Here is a 22,954-nt window from a genome sequence, read left to right as displayed (position 1 = left end):
TGTCTGAATTAAGCAGACCACTCTTACCCAGTCCAAAGATCAGGGCTTGATCCATCACCGTTATTTATCTCACTGCCCCATCCCAGCTCAGAACCTGGCTATATGCAAATCAGTCTGTCCCTGGCCCAGTGCATCATGGGAACAGGGCAGACTAAACTACCAAGCCAATTCTTCACCAGAAAGGAGACAAGCTACCGGGGACCGGTTTCTAGCATTTCAGCCGTCTTCGGCCCAGCTTGCTTGAATCCTGATGGAGCAGTGAGAAAGGGACTCATGTCTGAGTATACCCTGCCACACCTATAGTGGCCAAAAATGATTCAGAAAAGGGGGTGGTGATGAACAGAGTGTCTGAATTAAGCAGACCACTCTTACCTAGTCCAAAGATCAGGGCTTGATCCATCACCGTTATTTATCTCACTGCCCCATCCCAGCTCAGAACCTGGCTATATGCAAATCAGTCTGTCCCTGGCCCAGTGCAACATGGGAACAGGGCAGACTAAACTACCAAGCCAATTCTTCACCAGAAAGGAGACAAGCTACCGGGGACCGGTTTCTAGCATTTCAGCCGTCTTCGGCCCGGCTTGCTTGAATCCTGATGGAGCAGTGAGAAAGGGACTCATGTCTGAGTATACCCTGCCACACCTATAGTGGCCAAAAATGATTCAGAAAAGGGGGTGGTGATGAACAGAGTGTCTGAATTTAGCAGACCACTCTTACCCAGTCCAAAGATCAGGGCTTGATCCATCACCGTTATTTATCTCACTGCCCCATCCCAGCTCAGAACCTGGCTATATGCAAATCAGTCTGTCCCTGGCCCAGTGCATCACAGCCAGGTTCTGAAACTGGGATGGTGCAGTGAGCTAAAAAACGGTGTTGGATCTAGCCCTGATCTCTTGACTGGGTGAGAGCTTTCTGCTTAATTCAGAGACTCTGTCCCTCACCACCCCTTGTTGTAAATATTTTTGTCCACCCTAAGCGTGGAAGGGTATTCTCAGATGTGAGACCCTTGCTCATTGCACCATCAGGATTCAAGCAAACCGGGCCGAAGACGGCTGTAATGCCAGAAACCGGTCCCCGGGAGCTTGTTTCCTTCCCAGTGTAAGAATTGGCTTTTGTAGTTTGGTTTGCCCTGTTCCCATCATGCACTGGGACAGGAACAGACTAATTTGCATACAGCCAGGTTCGGAAACTGGGTTGGTGCAGTGAGCTAAAAAACGGTGTTGGATCGAGCCCTGATCTCTTGACTGGGTGAGAGCTTTCTGCTTAATTCAGAGACTCTGTCCCTCACCACCCCTTGTTGTAAATATTTTTGTCCACCCTAAGCGTGGAAGGGTATTCTCAGATGTGAGACCCTTGCTCATTGCACCATCAGGATTCAAGCAAACCGGGCCGAAGACGGCTGTAATGCCAGAAACCGGTCCCCGGGAGCTTGTTGCCTTCCCAGTGTAAGAATTGGCTTTTGTAGTTTGGTTTGCCCTGTTCCCATCATGCTCTGGGACAGGAACAGACTAATTTGCATACAGCCAGGTTCTGAAACTGGGATGGTGCAGTGAGCTAAAAAACGGTGTTGGATCTAGCCCTGATCTCTTGACTGGGTGAGAGCTTTCTGCTTAATTCAGAGACTCTGTCCCTCACCACCCCTTGTTGTAAATATTTTTGTCCACCCTAAGCGTGGAAGGGTATTCTCAGATGTGAGACCCTTGCTCATTGCACCATCAGGATTCAAGCAAACCGGGCCGAAGACGGCTGTAATGCCAGAAACCGGTCCCCGGGAGCTTGTTTCCTTCCCAGTGTAAGAATTGGCTTTTGTCGTTTGGTTTGCCCTGTTCCCATCATGCACTGGGACAAGAACAGACTAATTTGCATACAGCCAGGTTCTGAAACTGGGATGGTGCAGTGAGCTAAAAAACGGTGTTGGATCTAGCCCTGATCTCTTGACTGGGTGAGAGCTTTCTGCTTAATTCAGAGACTCTGTCCCTCACCACCCCTTGTTGTAAATATTTTTGTCCACCCTAAGCGTGGAAGGGTATTCTCAGATGTGAGACCCTTGCTCATTGCACCATCAGGATTCAAGCAAACCGGGCCGAAGACGTCTGTAATGCCAGAAACCGGTCCCCGGGAGCTTGTTTCCTTCCCAGTGTAAGAATTGGCTTTTGTAGTTTGGTTTGCCCTGTTCCCATCATGCACTGGGACAGGAACAGACTAATTTGCATACAGCCAGGTTCTGAAACTGGGATGGTGCAGTGAGCTAAAAAACGGTGTTGGATCTAGCCCTGATCTCTTGACTGGGTGAGAGCTTTCTGCTTAATTCAGAGACTCTGTCCCTCACCACCCCTTGTTGTAAATATCAGTTATAGGTCTGGCGCCCTTTGATGTCCGGACCCTCGCACTTGGAGGTCGGGAGGTCCGGGATGAGGGAGTCCAGACACCCAGCAGGGGGGTGGAGCCAGCGCCCGGGGAGGCTGGGGGCGATCGGCACCTGGCGGGGGAGAGCCATCGACACTTCTTTCTCCCATTGACCTGCCAAGTGGGCTGTTCACCTCCTGGGTGGATGGTGGTGCCGGGATGTCGGGGCCTGGCCAGGCCCAGGGTTAGGGTCGAGCTGAGGCCACGCGGCCTCGTGGTGCGGTGTCCAAGATGGCGGCTGGCCCGGGCCAAGGATACAGAGAGGTCCGGGCCCTGTCATGCGGGGAGGGAGCGAGCCCTTCATGGGGCCTGTCCAACAAGCCTGTTCCCGCTGAATCTTCCTCAGAGCCCGAAGAATCAAGTGTATGGGGGAAATGGTGTAGGAGAAACTTCCACTCCACTGAAATGTGGCTTGCAGAGCATCTTGAAACAGATACTGGAGGACACACAAAGTTGGAAAATGTGTGTTGTTGTAAGTGGCAATCAGCACCACCTGAGATGTGCCCCATAGGAAGAAGATGCCCTGAACCACCAGTAGATGGAGATTATGCTCATGGTTGGCAAGATGACGCTGACTGAGACGGTTTGCTCTGATGTTGAGTGAGCTTGCTAGAAGGTTGGCTAGCAGTCCCAGCCTGTGTTGGTACGCTCAAGTTCAGAGCCGCTGTGCTTCGCCAGAGAAGGTGAGAGCTCACTCCTGACTATGTTAATGTAACACATCACCAGAGTGTGGTCTATCAAGATCTGGATGGGTCATTTGTGAAGGAATGGGAAAAAGGCCTTGAGTGCCGAATTTCCTGGGTCCTCTGAGGGGGACGGAAAGCCAGAAGCAAGCACATTCAGCACTGCCCCAGTGAACAGAAGGCGTTGGGAAGGCTCCAGGTGAGAATGCTTGAAAATCACAATTTGAACAGCAGTAAAGCTGCCAACTGCAGGTAGTGAGCATACCTAGATCAGCCAGTCATCTAGGTATGGAAAACTGGGATACCCAACCTTCTGTGAGGGGCCGCAACCACCACCCTCACTTTGGTGAAGACGTGACGTACTTAAGCCTGTCCATGGGGAAGAACCGCAAATTGGTAATGAATAGAAACCCCTGCAAAGAGCACAAACGTCCTTGGTAATCTTAGGATCAGTATATTAAAATACATGTCCTGAAGATGAGGTACACCATCCGATCTTCCATATCCTGTGCTTGCAAAACCTAAGCAAATGACAGTATCCTGAATGTCTCCCTGCACAGGAATTAATTCAGGATCATGAGGATTTGGATCGAATAAGAGAGCAGCCTATCTTGGGAACCAGGAAACACGGAGTAGCACCTCTGCCCAGTTTCCTCCTCTAAAGTATACAAACAAATGATGGATGCTGTACTTAAATTAATCTCAGCCACTGGTAATTCATTGGGGCTACATCTCTATCCATTGTTATTTTGCATAACATGTCACCCCAGTTTGGACCCAGCTATATGTTAATCTATTTTGACCCTCCTTCAATTGGAACAGCTCCGGGCCGGTTTTGCCTTAACTATGGGCTCATTGGCTGGATCCAGCTTGGATCCAGTGTGCATGAGATGCACATCTGGCCATAACTGTCCCACTTAGGATGACACGCCAAAGAATGTATGTTTTTGCAATTTCTTCTTTTTGTACTAACTCCACTGATCCCCTCTGCAGCAGGGCCATCACCTCTTGGTGGAGGATCTAAAGAGCATCATCTGGAGAAAAGGAGTGTTTGGCCACTATTAGTAGAAGGGTAGGGTATATTCCTTGTCAATGACTTGTAAGACCCACTGGTTTGAAGTAATGATCTGCCAAGCATGAAGAAAAGAGGATGCCATCCTACAACCGGCATCATGTCCTCCTTCACAGAGTAACTAAGGATGAAAGTTGGACTTACTGGTCACATCCCTTGCCTCTATTTCTGTCCTGAAGGACCAGAGGGTTCTGCTGTGTTTGACTAGGAGGTGCAGATTGGTTCAATCTGCTCCAAAAGGTTCTGCCAAAGGCCTTGGGTCATTAAAATTAGCAAATACTCTAAGGGTCCCAGAGAGATAACTGTGGCTCTTCCTTTATTAAAGTATTCGTGCACTGCGTTTCCCTTGTGACAAAAAGCCACTCCCCATCAAATGGCATGTCTAGCAAAGTATTTGGCACATCTGTGAAGAAGCCTGTAGAGCAGCATAACCAGGCATGCCTTCTCAAGCTAACAGTTGAACTTGTGGTCCTGGCAACACAGTCCATCATGTCCAAGCCTACCCTGATGTGGTGAGCGGCATCTTGTCCATCGCGGGCTACTTCTTCAAAGTGGTCCCTTAGGCGTTCTGCTGTGCACCAAGGATGCCACGTTAAAAAGGGCAGGAGTATAGCGACCCATGAGACAAGTGGAATTCAAAGAGCAAAATGCTAGTCTTCCTGCACAAAAGGAATTCCATCCCACACCTACCAATTTGTTTGACTCCCTGTCCGGGGTGGGGACATCAAACAATCCTCGTGCCAATCATTGATGACATCTTTCCCTATGGCAGGGCTTAAAACCTGTCTTTTGGGTGGAACCATGTCCTTAGCATTGCACCAAAAACAATCTTGAGAGCAAAATCTTTTCACCTCAGAGCTGAGGGAAGAAGCTCTGGAAAATATTTAACTGATGTCATGGTACCAGGGTGAGTACTATATGGCTCCAGTGAGTTCACCACAACTCAATTTCTGATGTTGAGTCGGAAAACACATGAGAGATGGCAGATGTTTCCAGATCTAGAGTTGTGCCCAAGATATTCAAAGATGAGGAATCTGCAGGTAGAAGTATTCATCAGAAAGGTAGTGCATGTTGCAGTAAAGAACAAACAGCAGAACCACTGTGGTGCTCTCACTTTCTCTCTCCCAGCAATGGACATGTCATTTATATAATTTTGACTGCTGCAGGCTTCTCTGGAGCTACCACCATTGCAGCCCAGTGTGTGATGATGTATCAGTGGATGAGGTGTATACTATGCAATGCAATGCTCGTTTTACTAGTGCATAAGATTGGTGCTCTGCAGTGCATGTTCGAATCCTTGCTCCTTGGCACATGTGCGGTATATTGAGCATGTCTAGAGGTGAACTATCCGCTCCCATCAAGCTCCCAGTACCACCAAGCCGACTGCATGTGAATGGCACTTTGTTGAGTATGTGCACTTAGTCTACACTCATGCCCTGGTGCACTAGGACCTGCATCAACCAGGGACAGCAGCTGGTAGAAACTACAGCGGAGCTGTTCATGTGACACCAGAGGTCGAGTTCTGGCGCAGAGGGTGGATGTCTGTGACCAACAATCACACCCTGCCGGAGGCACTCCTACACCCCTCAGACTAACAATCACATACTACTGAAAGCACTCCTACACCCCTCGCAGACTAACAATCATACACTGCCAGAAGCACTCCTACACCCCTCACAGACTAACAATCCCACACTGCCAGAAGCACTCCTACACCCCTCACAGACTAACAATCCCACACTGCCAGAAGCACTCCTACACCCCTCACAGACTAACAATCACACACTACCGGAAGCTGTCCTACACCCCTCACAGACTAACAATCATACACTGCCAGAAGCACTCCTACACCCCTCACAGACTAACAATCCCACACTGCCAGAAGCACTCCTACACCCCTCACAGACTAACAATCCCACACTGCCAGAAGCACTCCTACACCCCTCACAGACTAACAATCACACACTACCGGAAGCTGTCCTACACCCCTCACAGACTAACAATCATACACTGCCGGAAGCACTCCTACACCCCTCACAGACTAACAATCATACACTGCCGGAAGCACTCCTACACCACTCACAGATTAACAATCACACACTACTGGAAGCTGTCCAAAACCCCTCACAGTCTAGCAATCACACACTGCCGGAAGCATTCCTACACCCCTCACAGACTAACAATCACACACTACCGGAAGCTGTCCTACACCCCTCACAGACTAACAATCACACACTACTGGAAGCACTCCTACACCCCTCACAGACTAACAATCATACACTGCCGGAAGCACTCCTACACCCCTCACAGACTAACAATCCCACACTGCCAGAAGCACTCCTACACCCCTCACAGACTAACAATCATACACTGCCGGAAGCACTCCTACACCCCTCACAGACTAACAATCCCACACTGCCAGAAGCACTCCTACACCCCTCACAGACTAACAATCATACACTGCCGGAAGCACTCCTACACCCCTCACAGACTAACAATCCCACACTGCCAGAAGCACTCCTACACCCCTCACAGACTAACAATCATACACTGCCAGAAGCACTCCTACACCACCCACAGATTAACAATCACACACTACTGGAAGCTGTCCAAAACCCCTCACAGTCTAGCAATCACACACTGCCGGAAGCATTCCTACACCCCTCACAGACTAACAATCACACACTACCGGAAGCTGTCCTACACCCCTCACAGACTAACAATCACACACTACTGGAAGCACTCCTACACCCCTCACAGACTAACAATCACACACTACTGGAAGCACTCCTACACCCCTCACAGACTAACAATCATACACTACTGGAAGCTGTCCTACACCCCTCACAGACCAGCAATCTCACACTACCGGAAGCACTCTTACACCTCTCCCTGAATTTCAGTCATGCAATACTGGAAACATTCCTGCACATCTCACACACTGTCTCTCTACAGACATTCCCATGCCCTTCATATAAGTCAAACACTACCAGAAGCACTCTCACATCCCTCAGACTAGTTCCCAAGACTGACCTAAACTTGCTTGGTAGGAATGACAACACACAAGTGTCATGCTTCTGTATTCTCACGCAGTAGTTGTAGCCACCACCAGAAACAGAATGGAAAAACCAATAGATATGACCTGAGTTTTTAGATATATGCAAGAACTACTGTCACTGACAATGCCCATTAGGTTAAACTGTATTATTCGTTTTCTTTCTTTTAAAGAAGTTAAAATTAGGTAATTTTATTTAGAACGCAGACATAATTATAGGGCATGTAAAGTTGTTTGTAACTTGGATGTATTTCCCCACAAGGCTCATATGATGAATAAATAATGATATTTCAAAATTCCAGAAAGAAAGCGAACATAATTAGGTTGAGGGCTAAATGGGGTGCACATCAGATGAGTGTGTCTTTGTATACATATTCACCCCTCTGCCCTCCTGAAACATGCAATAAAAAGTCAACTATAAAAGCAGCACCTCAGTTCCTTTTTCTAGCAGAGCCTCGAACGTTGGCCAGAATTCCTCCTTCAGGATGGCTTTGAGTGTTGATGGCAGCTTCTCCTCTGGCCGCAGTCTGCCCTGAAACACAGGATATCACGGGTGAATGGAAGTCTGAAACATTCAAAACGTGCAGTCCATGACACATCCCAGGTGATGAAGGACGTGGATCTTTTAAACAGAAACCTTGTAGTGAGCGTGGCACAGATGAACATATCTTTAGAAGGAAAGAAGTGCTTATCCTGCCAATAGCTGTTGCTGTGGCGAGTGCTATTTGTTTTGTCGATGCTTGTCATGAATGTCAGTTCCAAGATTGTAGCCATCACTTCATACAAATGAAACCTAGCATGTTCTGCTGGATCACTTAACTACTCCCTCAGTCACTCTGCTGAAGTGCTGTGTCTGGATTCTTGCACTTCATCTTCAGCCAGCAGTTGGGTATTTCTCAAACCCAGTAACTTTAGGGTGGTGCAATCCCTGGCCTGCATCCCTGCTTTGGAAATAGATCCAGGACAACTGGGAACATTTCAACCATTCTTTATTGTTACTTATTGCAGATGTCTGAGTACAATCTATTGCAGGTGTGGCTGATTGTGGTTTTTGGTGGTGACAAAAGGTGTTCATCAATTTGAATTATGACACTTAAAAGGTTTGAATGGACCTCAAGCCAGCCCTGGTGTCATGGACCATTTCTGGATTCACAAATATGTAACATGTTTAACAATTATAAGAGAGAAAGCATGAAAGCATGTTTGAGGAACATGTACTCCATGGTCATGAACGAAAATCACTGATTGATGGCGGGGGGGGGGCTCTGACCTGTGCTGTGAATTGTAATAGATTGCTGTCAACAAATATGCATCGCTGCTGAGGTCACAGCAAGCATTACATATATGGCGCACTTTCCCTGTTTGCGCCATGGCGCACCTATCAAAAGGTGTGGCGGGTGTAAACAGGGACAGTGTGCTGTATTGGATTATTATGGCGAAATGTTCATTTGCAGTATTCAGCTTGAAGCATACATTACCTAGTGGGCGAGCGAGAAGCTTCAGCCCCCGGAACTCGGATTTAGTGCGTGATGCCCAATATTGCTGGTGGGAGGGCGGGCAGCAGCCAACACGGACAGTGGGTAGGGAGGGTGAGGGCAAGGAAGTAACAGTGTGGGCAAGCACCAAACCAGGGGAAAATAGCCTGCAAACACAAGTGCTCTTATGGGGTGCTGAAACTTTAATTAAACAAGCATTTGCAATGCAATAGGTCTCGCATTTGCGAGAGCTTAACATTTATTTATCTGAATTGCTAACAAATATATAAAAGGCAATGTCATTTACAATGCGAATAGCTTAAATGCTTGTAAATGTGAGACATATTCAAAGAAGCAGCAGCCATTGCCCCGAGCCATAGCTGCCAAAGTTTCAGATGGCTTATGTGTGAGAATTTCAATTTTTCACTGTAGTTATGAGTGACATTCAACAACTATGAGTGACACTTTCTTGTGAGCAAAATCACGCAATGAAGAATGTGGAAACATATAAACAACCTAAAAAAACACCATTTGAGCAACCAGAAACTTGCATTTTGTTGTACCAGTCAGTAGAAAATTAAAAGAAACAAAAAATATTCACAAAAGCCGGTATTTTCTCCCTCAATAGAACATACTACAAACACAAGGTAGAAAGAAGAAAGCACTTTAAAGGTGCTTTAGAGCTGCACATGGTGATCCAGAAAAGGTATAAGATACAGACGGCTTTGTGCGAACATGAACAAATGTTAATAGCCGGTATATTTGTTTAATGCCCTGCAATCCTACCTTGAATAGTGCGGAGCCGACAGATTTGAGAGGCGCCAGCAGTTCCATTCTGGCTTTAGGTGCCATAGATAGTTACAAGCACTGGCAAAGCCAATTGGTCTTGCCAATCAGAGCTAATGGTATGGTCAATGACATTGTCAATGACAATGAGTTTTACCTATACGTTATGGAGTGGAGTGGATTATGAAACCTACATAAAGTGGATTTATGTAGGTTGGTTTGGAATTGTGCGCCGTGCAATAGGGTTGTGTTGAGTGGAGTTATGTGTAATGGAAATATGTGGCATGGTGTGCAGTAGAAATATGTAAATAACAATTATATGTACTGAGTGTACTGGGATTATGTGAAGTGGCATTGTGTGTAATTATGTAAACTGGTATGTTGTGTTGTGGAGTGGTATGTAGTGTAGTTTAATTATGAGGTGTGCTATTGAATTTTGTGGCATGATGTGGAATTCTGTGGTGTGTATTGGATGTAAGTGGTGTGTTTAATTGCGCTGTTGAGTTGAATTATGTGATTTGTTGTCGAAATGTGGTATGGATATTTGTGGAGTTTAATTATGTGGCGTGGTTCTGTTTGGCGTTGAATGAAATGGAAGAAGTTAACATGCTGCGAGAACCCATCCTTCAGAGACGGCAGCTGCATTATGACTTTAAAATGGAACCACTGAATACAGCTCAGTGCACTGCCCACTACTGAATGTGCACGTTCTGGCATGGCAGCAGAATAATTCATATGATGATTCATGGAGATGGTGCCCTGCTCAACATCACATGAACTAAGCAGGCTGCGGCAAAGTAGCCACGGAGAGGAGGAGCAAAGCCCGGAGGGGTTTAGTGCTGTGTGCTAGAGTAATTTTACTCCTAGTTTACAGGGAATGCTACTGCTTGCTAACTGGAACAGTAACTTCACATGTTAGACTATCCATGGTCAATGAAGGCTACGTCGCTAATGGACTTTTTATCTATGTGTAATCAATGTGGAGGGAATAAGAAGCTATGATCCATTCAACTTCCAAAGGTTCAATAAAAAAATCAAGGGGAGAATGGATCACTTGTCCTGTGAAATCAGGGTCTTAGTAGTGTTTCAACCATATAAAAACCTTCATAAAAAGTACACAGGCCAGTGATGGTATATCTTGATTCTCAGCCTTGGTGTATCATTACAGCATCATCACGGGGTTCTTAGATAGTACATATGCTGTCCTCCACCCGGACCTTTTATCTAGCCAATGCTTAGAAGCAAAAAAAGTGTGCAGAATGGGATACAAATCCACAAACAAAGCAGACATATTAGGCAATACAAAAAAAGCATTTTAACACAGCAAACACTAAAGCCCACACTTACTGACAAGATCCGATAAATGATGCAAAGGGGAAGTACTAAAAAATGTTATAACTTTTGAGACAAGTAAATTAGAACTGCTCTGCCATGAATGCAGCTTCTTGGCTCAACATGATTAAAAACAGGGCTTTAAGTGGGCTGGGTCCTGCCAGTGCTCAGCACCCGGCAGTTTTTAAAAGCAGGCGCTGACACAGGTCCCTATCGGGCTCTTCATTTTTACCCGAATGGTGAAAAAAAATAGGTCACTGCTTTTGATGTAACATCGAAGAGACTCATTTTTCAGTTTTATAAAGTGCAAACTTGGAGTGCTTTACATCAGCACCAGTTATTTTACACAAGGGACAAATATTTTTTTGAATCACAGGACATAAGGCTCGAACCTGTTTTTTCAGGTCGGCTGCTCTAGCCTTACGCCACAACCTCTCATACAAGAGCGAGTAGCATTTTCAATATTATATACAACAAAGAGATAATTGATGCTTATTTATCTTATACAACTTGCAACCATTGACAAAGCCAATAAATAGTCTGTTTTAACTAACGCTCAATTACAGCGGCCATGCCCCTATGAGAGACCCGCCCCAGTTTTTTCATTTCACCTAAAGCCCTGATTATTTAATAGAAAACTTACAAGACAGGCACACAGTGTAACACAAGTGGGAAACATGGAAGATGCAATAAATTGGAAGCTAGGACGGGCGCCGAAGCAAGTTGAGCACACACCCGAAGGAAGGTAAACAGTGTAATATGAGGTGGCAACAGACAGAAGCAGCACATTTAGACAGCAACCTTAACAGGCAGGTTGTGAAGCGCTCCTTCTTGGGAAGCCTTGGGTACAAAGAGGGATCATCAGTCCTCAACTCCGGGCCCTCCGCTCTTCAACTTTAATTACTAGGCCGTTCTTTTTATCAGGAAGCGCTAAGCGGCAAGTCAGGTTGCAGCTGGGAGAGCAGACTCAGCTGACAAATAACTTTAAAATACCGGCCTGGCTGTACACGTGACTTTCAATGGCATACACAGCGGGCTGCTCTGAAAGTAAAAGTGATTCAGAAAAGGGGGTGGTGATGAACAGAGTGTCTGAATTAAGCAGACCACTCTTACCCAGTCCAAAGATCAGGGCTTGATCCATCACCGTTATTTATCTCACTGCCCCATCCCAGCTCAGAACCTGGCTATATGCAAATCAGTCTGTCCCTGGCCCAGTGCATCATGGGAACAGGGCAGACTAAACTACCAAGCCAATTCTTTACCAGAAAGGAGACAAGCGACCGGGGACCGGTTTCTGGCATTTCAGCCGTCTTCGGCACGGCTTGCTTGAATCCTGATGGAGCAGTAAGAAAGGGACTCATGTCTGAGTATGCCCTGCCACACCTATAGTGGCCAAAAACGATTCAGAAAAGGGGGTGGTGATGAACAGAGTGTCTGAATTAAGCAGACCACTCTTACCCAGTCCAAAGATCAGGGCTTGATCCATCACCGTTATTTATCTCACTGCCCCATCCCAGCTCAGAACCTGGCTATATGCAAATCAGTCTGTCCCTGGCCCAGTGCATCATGGGAACAGGGCAGACTAAACTACCAAGCCAATTCTTTACCAGAAAGGAGACAAGCTACCGGGGACCGGTTTCTGGCATTTCAGCCGTCTTCGGCCCGGCTTGCTTGAATACTGATGGAGCAGTAAGAAAGGGACTCATGTCTGAGTATACCCTGCCACACCTATAGTGGCCAAAAACGATTCAGAAAAGGGGGTGGTGATGAACAGAGTGTCTGAATTAAGCAGACCACTCTTACCCAGTCCAAAGATCAGGGCTTGATTCATCACCGTTATTTATCTCACTGCCCCATCCCAGCTCAGTCTGTCCCTGGCCCAGTGCATCATGGGAACAGGGCAGACTAAACTACCAAGCCAATTCTTTACCAGAAAGGAGACAAGCTACCGAAAGTAAAAGTGGGCATGGCATGCTGAATGTTGCAGGAAAGCATGTCACACCTTCAGTAAGAGAAACGCATTGAAGCAAATAGTGCTTACAGACTTAAAAAGGCATCCATGTAACAACTGATGTAAAAGGGCCAGAAGACCTGGCGGTACTAAGGAGGGACTAACAAGCCTATTAACGAATTAGAAGCCAGTATTTACAAAGGACAATGACACAAGCCAATGACAAATATGGGCAGAGAGTGGGTGGGGCTTCTTTTGCATACTCCAATACAGCATGCCGCAGAGCAGCGCATGCGTTGCCCAGGCTCAACCTAAAAAGTGCCTCCAAAAGCATGTGACAAGTGGAAGGACAATGGGTGCTGAAAGGAAGCAGTATTTGATCCATGCTCCAAGTTTCTCCTTTTCCCTAAAAATGAATTAGTCTGCAAAAAAATCTTCAAGTTTAAGGTATTTTAAAATGTATTTTAGTCGCATTTTAAATTCTTGCTTAAGACAGGGGGATATGAGCACATTAGTTTTATCAATACTTAGTCACATTGCCTCATACCTACGTGTCCAATTATTAGATTATACGCCACTTATTCTACCTTTGGTACCTAATGAAATTGTGTACTCAAACAATTCTATTTATTTGTTGCGGTAAAGGAATTATCCCATTTCATTATAAAATTGGTGGTTATTTCTCCTTAAAGTTCCTAAATTAATTTACGGAACTCAGCACAGAACGGTTGCTGCAAGATCGAACAAAGTTTTCCTATTGTGGGCTTGATCAAATAGATTCTTTTTCTTTCTCTTTGTATTGCGTGTATTGTGTACATAATTATCCCACTTATTTGCTGTGATAAAGGACCTATAGCTGTATTTTATAATCCAATTTCATTGTGATATTTAACTTCTTTTTCAATGTTGTTTTGTTAGTATAATTTTTACTACCTGTAGTATTTTGTATTTAATTATTGTGCTTGGTCAAAGGCCGTTCTGTATAGGTATTTAAGCCCGTTCCTCTCCATTTTTAGGTCTCGCCTGACCCAGCGCAAGCGCTGTTCTGGCACAACATTTAGTGAGGGCTCAAAAAATGCTACCATGGCCAGCCTCGAGCTACAGTGCATGTGCGCGGGCGCGAGCTTAGGAGCAGAGGCAAACCTAGTCATGCTCAATAAGCACCCGCGAACACTTTCTCTTTTGCCCGCAATCACTTAAGCAGCGCCCCATTGATGTTCTCGTTCAAACAACATCAAACCTCAAAGAACAGGTTGTTGTGTTAATGCTTTGCTGCGCGCGTTTGACTTACAATGTGCTTTCTCTTTCCAAAAACTCTATGTTTGTGTTCCTTTATTTTGAGATGCTTTTAGTATTACTGTCACACACACAACCACACGCACACACACAACCACACACACACAACCACACACACACAACCACACACAACCACACAACCACACACACACAACCACACAACCACACACACACAACCACACAACCACACACACAACCACACACACACACACTCACAACCACACACACACACACTCACAACCACACACACACACACTCACACTCACAACCACACACACACACACTCACACTCACAACCACACACACACACACTCACACTCACAACCACACACACACACACTCACACTCACAACCACACACACACACACTCACACTCACAACCACACACACACACACACTCACAACCACACACACACACACACACTCACAACCACACACACACACACTCACAACCACACACACACACACTCACAACCACACACACACACACTCACAACCACACACACACACACACACTCACAACCACACACACACTCACAACCACACACACACTCACAACCACACACACACTCACAACCACACACACACTCACAACCACACACACACTCACAACCACACACACCCCGGAGATTTACCGGCAGAGATTTCGAGACTGCAAAAAGATCCCCGGCACCACATGGGTAGAATATGTGAATTTCTACAGCCGGGCCTTGGAAGGGTGGATCCAGGGCAGCAAGGTGACCACCTTCGAAGGACTTGTAGACCTCATCGCCTATGAGCACCTATCCAACAATTGCTTTGTGGAACTGAGACAGCACCTTCTGGATAGCAAGTTGGCTGACCCCCGGAAGTTGGCTGTCGCCGAGCCGGAGGGCAGCGGGCAGACAGAAGGCCTTGACCTTTTTCCCGGCGAAAGCAGCGACCCTGACCCCAGTCCCCAGGACCAAGCTGGTGAGCCAGCCCCAAGCGCGGACTATCTCCCCGAGTTGCCACGGTGGCGCCAGGAGGGGGGACCCTCCCGAGAGGAGTTCTGCCTGGAGCAGACTTCATGTCCCTCTCTAGTGGGGCCGCGGCAGCAGGCCGCCGCCCAGGCCGCTGGTGACCAGTCCGGCTCCCACCACATCAATTGGGAAAATGGCCTGTTCTATAGCGAGCAAAAGTCCGCCGAACTAGGGTCAGCCCGAGTGCTGGTGGTACCCCTACGTTTACGCGGCTTTCTACTGAACCTGGCCCACGATGTGCCCTTGGCGGGACACTTAGGTCAAGACAAAACGTACCACCGTTTGATCACCCATTTCTACTGGCCCCACATGCGCGCTGATGTGGAGGCCCACTGCAGATCCCGCCCCAAATGTCAGGCCAGCGGAAAGAGCGGAGGAAGGCGCAAGGCCCCCCTCCAACCCTTCCCCCTGGTCAGTACCCCCTTTGAGCGGGTGGGAATCAATATCGTGGGGCCTCTTGAGCCCCGAACGTCCTTAGGACACCGGTTCATTCTGGTCCTGGTGGACCACGCCACCCGATATCCCGAGGCCATCCCCCTCCGAACGGTGACGGCCCCCGTAGTGGGGCGGGCCCTCATGGGGATCTTCTCCCAGGTGGGATTCCCGTGAGAAGTAGTGAGCGACAGAGGAACGAACTTCATCTCGAGGTATATGAAGTCTCTCTGGCAACAGTGCAGGGTGACGTACAAGTTCACCACCCCATACCACCCCCATGGTAACGGCCTGGTCGAGCGGTTCAACCGCACCCTCAAGGGGGTGATCATGGGTCTCGAGGAATCCCTGAGGCGCAAGTGGGACATCCTCCTCCCCTGCCTCCTGTTCGCGTACCGCGAAGTCCCTCAGAAGTCCCTGGGGTTTAGCCCCTTCGAGCTGCTCTACGGGCACCCCGTCCGAGGACCTCTCAGTCTGGTCAAGGAAGGGTGGGAGACGACGTCCTTGGAGCCCCCACCAGATTGTTTCGATACATTCTGGCTCTTCGAAACCAGACTCTGAAGTTCTGAGAGCTGGCCGAGGCAAACCTCGAGGCCAGTCAAGAAGAAATGAAAAGGGGGTATGACCAGAATGCCACTCTGGTCGAGTTTCAGCCCGGACAACAGGTCTGGGTGATGGCCCCTGTGGAACCCTGTGCCCTGCAGGACAAGTGGACAGGTCCCTTCAAAGTGGTGTAACGAAAAAGCCAGGTTACCTACCTCATCGATGTACAGTCCTCGAGGAACCCCTTACGGGTTCTTCATGTGAACCGCCTTAAACCCCACTTCGTTCGGTCAGAGTTGAGTTTACTCCTCGCCACCGACGAACGGAGCAGAAGAAGAGACGGATCCTCTCCCCGATCTCTTGTGTACGAAGGAAAAAGACGGCTCCGTAGAGGAAGTGAGTCTCGCCCCCTCTCTTACCCCCGAGCAGCGCGAGGACTGTCGCCAGTTATTGGGACAGTTCTCTGACCTTTTCTCCCTCGTCCCCGGAGTCACCAGTTGGTGCGTCCACAATGTGGATGCCGGGGACAGCCCTCCGGTACGGCACAGGGCCTACCGCGTTCCCGAACAAGTGCGAGCCTGCATCAAGGCCCAAGTCTCCAAAATGCTAGCCCTGGGAGTGGTCGAAGCCTCCGACAGCCCATGGGCCAGCCCCGTGGTGCTGGTTCCCAAGGCCGCTGCCCCTGGCGCTGTCCCCGAGCTGAGGTTCTGTGTGGACTACCGAGGGCTCAACGCAGTCACCAGAACCGACGCTCACCCCATTCCCAGAGCAGACAAGCTCATTGACCGCCTAGGGTCTGCTCGATACCTCAGCACCTTCGACCTGACAAGTGGATACTGTCAGATCGCCCTGACAAAAGGGACCCGAGAGAGATCCACCTTCTCCACCCCCGATGGTCACTACCATTTCCGGGTGATGCCCTTCGGAATGAAAAACGCCCCTGCCACCTTCCAGAGACTGGTGAACCAGGTACTGGCCGGGTTGGAAGAATTCAGTGCCGCCTATCTGTACGATATTGCGGTATTCAGCTCCCACTGGACCGAACATCTCCTCCACCTCCGGGAGGTCTTGTTAGCCCTACAGAGGGCGGGTCTCGCCATCAAAGCCAGCAAATGTCAAATCGGACAGGGGTCCGTGGTCTACCTGGGGCACCAGGTCTGCAACGGCCTCGTAGCACCCCTCCAACCTAAGATCGATACGATCGTGGCCTGGGAGGCCCCCTCCACCCAAACGGAGGTGCGGGCGTTCCTAGGGCTCACAGGGTACTACCGAAGATTCATAAAGGGGTATGGCAGCATCGTAGTGCCCCTCACGGAATTGACCTCCAAAAACCAGCCGAAGAAAGTTAGCTGGACCCCCACCTGCCAAGAGGTGTTCGAAGTATTGAAACACACCATGTGAACTGCCCCTGTGTTGCAGGCCCCGACTACTCCAAAGAGTTCGTGGTCCAAACGGACGCATCCGAGCATGGCATCGGGGCCGTCCTGTCCCAGATGAACGAGAAAGGCCTGGATCAGCCAGTGGCCTTTATTAGCCGGAGGTTACTCCCTTGAGAGCAAAGGTGGCGCACCATCGCGCGGGAGGCCTTCGCGGTGGTTTGGGCCCTGAAGAAGCGGAGGCCCTACCTGTTCGGTACTCACTTCCGGGTCCAAACCGACCACCGACCCCTCCGGTGGCTAATGCAAATGAGAGGGGAGAATCCAAAATTGTTGCGATGGTCCATCTCCCTCCAGGGGATGGATTTCAATGTTGAACACCGGCCGGGTGTTGACCACGCCAACGCAGACGGCCTGTCCCGATTCTTCCGCCTCAGTGAAGAGAACCCCCAACGGGATGGGTAGTTCTCTCCGCCTTTCAGCTGGGGGGGGGGGGGGGGGGGACGTGTGTTGGACCTGGCCTCGTGGCATTGTTCCCCTGTTGGACCCGGCCTCGTGGTATGGTCCTCGCTGATCTCCGCAGCCCCGGATCTACGGTTGGAACTGGTTCCCGTCCACCCATAACTGTACATAATCCTCCTACACTGGACCTGAGACGATCCCCAGACCGCGTGCCTGCACCCGTGCACGTGACCATCAGACTCCATGTTTGGCCACCCCAGCCGGCCGGCCACCTTCTTTCCTTTCGGCAGCCCTGGCCGCTCCTGACGGCCGCTGAGCCTGCGCGTCCGGCGCGCCCAGATCCACCCGGGGGGTGAACGACTCATCAAGGACCCGAAACCAAGACTTCCATCACACCTCCGGCCCCCTTCTGAGGAACTGGTTTCCCTCACACCTCTGAACTATCCCTGGGGGCTGGTTTCGATTGCACCTTGGGCCTCCTAGTGAGCTGGCTCCAGGTCCTGATGGGCGTCTGGGATTCCATGGGCGCATGGTCCAAAGCATCAAAGAACTAACCGCCCAGACGATCAGGCGCCTGGCCCTCGGACCTCCGGCCTCCTGCCTATGAGGGTCCGGACATCAAAGAGCTTGAGGACTATAAGACAGCCTGCCTTCCACCTAGTCGACAGTTGTATCTTGGACAAGAAAGCCCTGCTGATCTGATCGCGGCTGACTTCGAGGAGACCAGACTCTGACCCACCGAGCCCTGCTGACGACGTCGCGGCTCATCCTAGAACCTACGGAACTGAACCATCGGGGCCCTGCTGACGCTGTCGCGGCTCCCTCTTGAAGCACAAGACTTGAACATCGGAGCCCTGCTGACGCTGTCGCAGCCCCATCTACTTCCGAGTACGACGGAGTACTCCTGCCCAAGCCCTGCTGACATCGTCGCGGCTTGACGAACTCTCTGGTCCGGCTGGACCAGCGACGCTACCTTCACGAATAGCTTGAACCCGAAGTGAGTAGGACAGCAAGTCCCATCGCCAGCCCCGTACCCCCCAGTTCGAGGATTGAGAACTGTGCGCCGGGTACGTGGCGTGCCAGCTGGCCCTCTAAGACTGTCCCGCTTCCCCGTTCCCCTGTTACGAGACTTTCGCGATCCCTCGATCGCTGTGTATTGCTCTTTAATTAATCTTGATAAAGTCTTTCTTGATAAAGAATCATGGTGTGGTGTCTGCTCATAAGTGTGGTGTGCCGACAGTGTGTACGATCAGTCCTCCCCGGTGGGGACTCCCCCCTCGATAAGACTCGGCAGTAATTGTGGGAGAGGAGGTCCCGGGTGGTTAGGAGAATCATCTTGACCCCTGGGGTCACCGCCTTCCAACATCCCCCCCGCTACTCAGCTCCCAGTTAGCCCAGCTCCTTACTTAGAAACCCCTAGATGCCCTGCCCATGTCCGACCAAACGCCCACGGCCCGCATCGGCCTGTCCCGGCCACCTTCCCAGCCCGTGCGCCCCAAACCCGCAAGGCCCCATAGGCCCACCGGCAGCCATTTTCCCTTCCCGAGATCCCTGACTCCGTGGGCCTAGCATGACCCCAGCCCCAGCGCAGCTTAGGCTCCAGACGCGCCAGCCCCCGTTGGGAGGGTGAGGGCTACCCTAGTGAGGGAAGACAAGGAGTTTCGATGGCACCTCCAGCCTCCCCTGAGAGACTGGTTTCTGTCACACCTCTGGTCTTCCCCTGGGGGCCAGTTTCGATTGCACCTCTGGCCTACCCGAGTGCTGGCTCTAGACCTGCTGGGCGTCTGGGAATTCCCGGACGCATCCTCAAAGGGATCAAAGGACCAACCGCCGGACCTCACCCACGGGCCGCCCCCAAAGCCTCGGACCTCCGCCTGCGAGGGTCCGGACATCAAAGGGCCACTGGACTATATCAAGGCACGCCCCTTAACTAGCGGGCAGTTGTGTCTTGGACAAGGAAGCCCTGCTGATGTGATCGTGGCTGAACTGAACCTCGTAACTCTTCGAGCCCTGCTGACGCTGTCGCAGCTCATTCTCGGAACTGGAACATCGGAGCCCTGCTGACCTCGTCGCGGCTCAAGCTTGAACCCTGAAGATCTACACCGAACCTCCTGAGCCCTGCTGACGTGGACACGGCTCCTCACGAACTACCCTCCGGATCGAGCCCTGCTGATTTCGTCGCGGCTCGAGGAGTACTCTAGTCCGGCTGGACTATCGACGATACCAACACGAGTTGAGTCATCCTCAAGTGAGTAGGATCACCAGTGCGGCTACCATCTTCCGTAACCCCCCAGCTCGAGGTTTGAGAGCTGTGCGCAGGGTACGCTACGTACTGGCCTATGAGACTGGGACTGTCCCGCTACCCCCTTGTTAGGGGTGGTCGGATTTGACCTCATCCATAAGTGTTCAATATAGATTCCACAGGGCTGTGTAGAATGCTCCGTTATACAAACTTTCTTGTGTCCCTGTGAGACTTTTGTCCCTTTCCCTAAAACCTCTTACTGAGTAGTCGTGGTATTTTGAGACGCTACCTAGGTAGTTGAAAAGGGAAGCTCACCCGCGAATCATTGCTTGGCTTACTGTTGGTTAGTGACCACGCCCCCTCTACTCAACGTCCTGCTCCGTGAGGTTCCCGTTGTGTTCTGAGATCCTGCTGATTCCTTTTGCTCCCGTTTGTGCCCTTTTCCAGCTCCTGAGATTTCTGCCTTTGGGTCACAGTATTTTCTGTTCCAGTTCTGTGTCCGGTCTGCTGTTTTTCCTCTCGCCCTGCTCCGTAACCTTTTCTTGTCTCGGCACGCCCTTCCCCGGTGCCTAGCGTCCCCTTCCGCTTGAATTCCACGTCTGCCTTTCTCCCCTCCTTGGTGTCAGTTCCGAACTTGCAATTCATCACTGTGTTTAGACTCCGCGGTCATTTGTTTGATCGAAGGGGTTTTTGTGTATGTCTGTGTTCGCGCTCTACTCCGTCTTAAGTTTACGAGTAGTGTGTGTCTGGTCTAACGCGTCTTGTTGTAGGTACGCCCACTCCGTTCTGCTCTTCGGTTTCTAGTCAGACGAGGTGTGTCTATTGTCCATGTTTTATGTTGGTTGTTCCCTTCCTCCGCTCTGTCTTTAGCTTATGAGCTGGAAGAGGGGATTGTCTGTTATACGTTACTCGCTCCACGCTGTCTTTAGTTTATGTGTTGGAAGTGAGTTTCTGTGTCACTTTGTCTTTAGCTCTATAAGTGACACTAGTGTTATTCAGCTGCACTTGTGGCCCCTAGTCCTGCTCTGTCTTAAGTTTATGAGTAGGACGGGTATTGGTGCATTCCCTTCGGAGATTTCCTTGCTAGTTGTCCACCAGGTTCTCTGCTGTATCTCCTGGTTCTTGCCTGGACTCCTAGCTTAACGCCCTGTCACTCACTTGTGAGGCAAGTGGAATTGTATGTTGAACACTTGTATATCAGTCCTGTAAAGTACTGGTGAGGTTAGTATTGTTGTGTATTTATTTTCCAGTCTCCTGCCATCAGGACTGCAGCTACGTCACCCTGCTGGGGGAGAGTGGTATACTCCCTGGGAAAATTCCCCCCACACTTTTTGGTGGCAGCTGCCTTATAGCGAAGTTATACTTTCTCGCTTTGGTAGTTGTTGTCTGGAAGTGTGTGGGACATTCATCTTTGCTCCTGTGGACGAACCTCCTCCTCTCTCGAGGGGGACCCTTGACACCCCTCCCTGAAGCCTTGAGACTTTTGCGATCCCTCGATCGTTGTATATAAGAGTGCTGATTCTTTTACATGATTATAAAGAAGTTGATATCGAAAACCCACGGTGTGGTGTCTGTTCATAAGTGTGGTGTGGTCCTCGTGTGTACGATTCAATACTTGAGGTCTTCCCCGGCTGGGATCTATCGTTAAGGCTCTGCAATATTGGTGGGAGAGGCGGGTCACGGAGGAGTCGGGTAGACATAACCTGGCCTCTGGGATCGCCCTTCTAACAACACCCAACCACACACACCACACCAACACACACACCACACACACACTGCACCACACACAACCAACCACAACCAAACAACCACACAATCACACACCACAATCACACTCCACAACCACACACACACCACAACCACACACACACACACACACACACAACCACACACACACACACACAACCACACACACACACACACACAACCACACACACACACACACACAACCACACACACACAACCACACACACACAACCACAACCACACACAACCACAACCACACACAACCACACACACAACCACACACACACAATTTTGAGATGCTTTTAGTATTACTATCACATACACAACCACCCACCCACCCAAACCACACATACACAACCACACACACAACCAACCACAACCAACCATACACACAATTTTGAGATGCTTTTAGTATTACTGTCACATACACAACCACACCCAAACCACAAACACACCCAACCACACACACACACCCAACCACACACACACACCCAACCACACACACACACCCAACCACACAACACACCACTCAACCACACCGCCACCCAACCACACCGCCACACAACCACACCGCCACACAACCACACCGCCACACAACCACACACACATGAACACACAGCCACACACACAAACACACACGAACACACAGCCACACACACATGAACACACAACCACACACACATGAACACACAACCACACACACATGAACACACAATTTTGAGATGCTTTTAATATTACTGTCACACACCCAACCCCACACACACACCACACCCACACCCACCCACACACAACCCCACACACCCACTTTCCACACACCCACAACCCCACACACCCACAATCCCACACAATTACTTAATTTGGAGATGCTTTTAGTATTACTGTCACACACACAATACACTCACAACCACACACACAACCATACAGACTCACAACCTCACTCACAACCATACACACTCACAGCCACACACACCATTACACCCACACACAACCACACACAACCAACCACACACAACCAACCGATCAAAACCACACCCGATCAAAACCACAACCACACACAACCACACAACCAACCGCACACACACCGCACACACACACA

At 49.7% G+C, this 22,954-nt stretch overlaps 1 protein-coding gene across 1 annotated transcript in view; it reads right to left on the bottom strand.

The window, feature by feature from the left end:
- The window catches only part of LOC147660770 (transient receptor potential cation channel subfamily M member 2-like), a 979,384-nt gene that overhangs the window by 51,833 nt on the left and 904,597 nt on the right, over nucleotides 1-22,954 (bottom strand). Inside the window, exon 33 of the mRNA XM_086951478.1 lies at nucleotides 7,647-7,748. Coding sequence (XP_086807604.1) covers nucleotides 7,647-7,748 — 102 coding nt within the window. The remainder of the gene's footprint in view (nucleotides 1-7,646; nucleotides 7,749-22,954) is intronic.

This window comes from Lissotriton vulgaris, unplaced genomic scaffold (genome assembly GCF_964263255.1).
Source record: "Lissotriton vulgaris unplaced genomic scaffold, aLisVul1.2 SCAFFOLD_262, whole genome shotgun sequence".
Classification (NCBI taxonomy): domain Eukaryota; kingdom Metazoa; phylum Chordata; class Amphibia; order Caudata; family Salamandridae; genus Lissotriton; species Lissotriton vulgaris.
The sequence above is the reverse complement of the archived record's forward strand: the minus strand, read 5'-3'. Positions and strand labels throughout refer to the sequence as shown.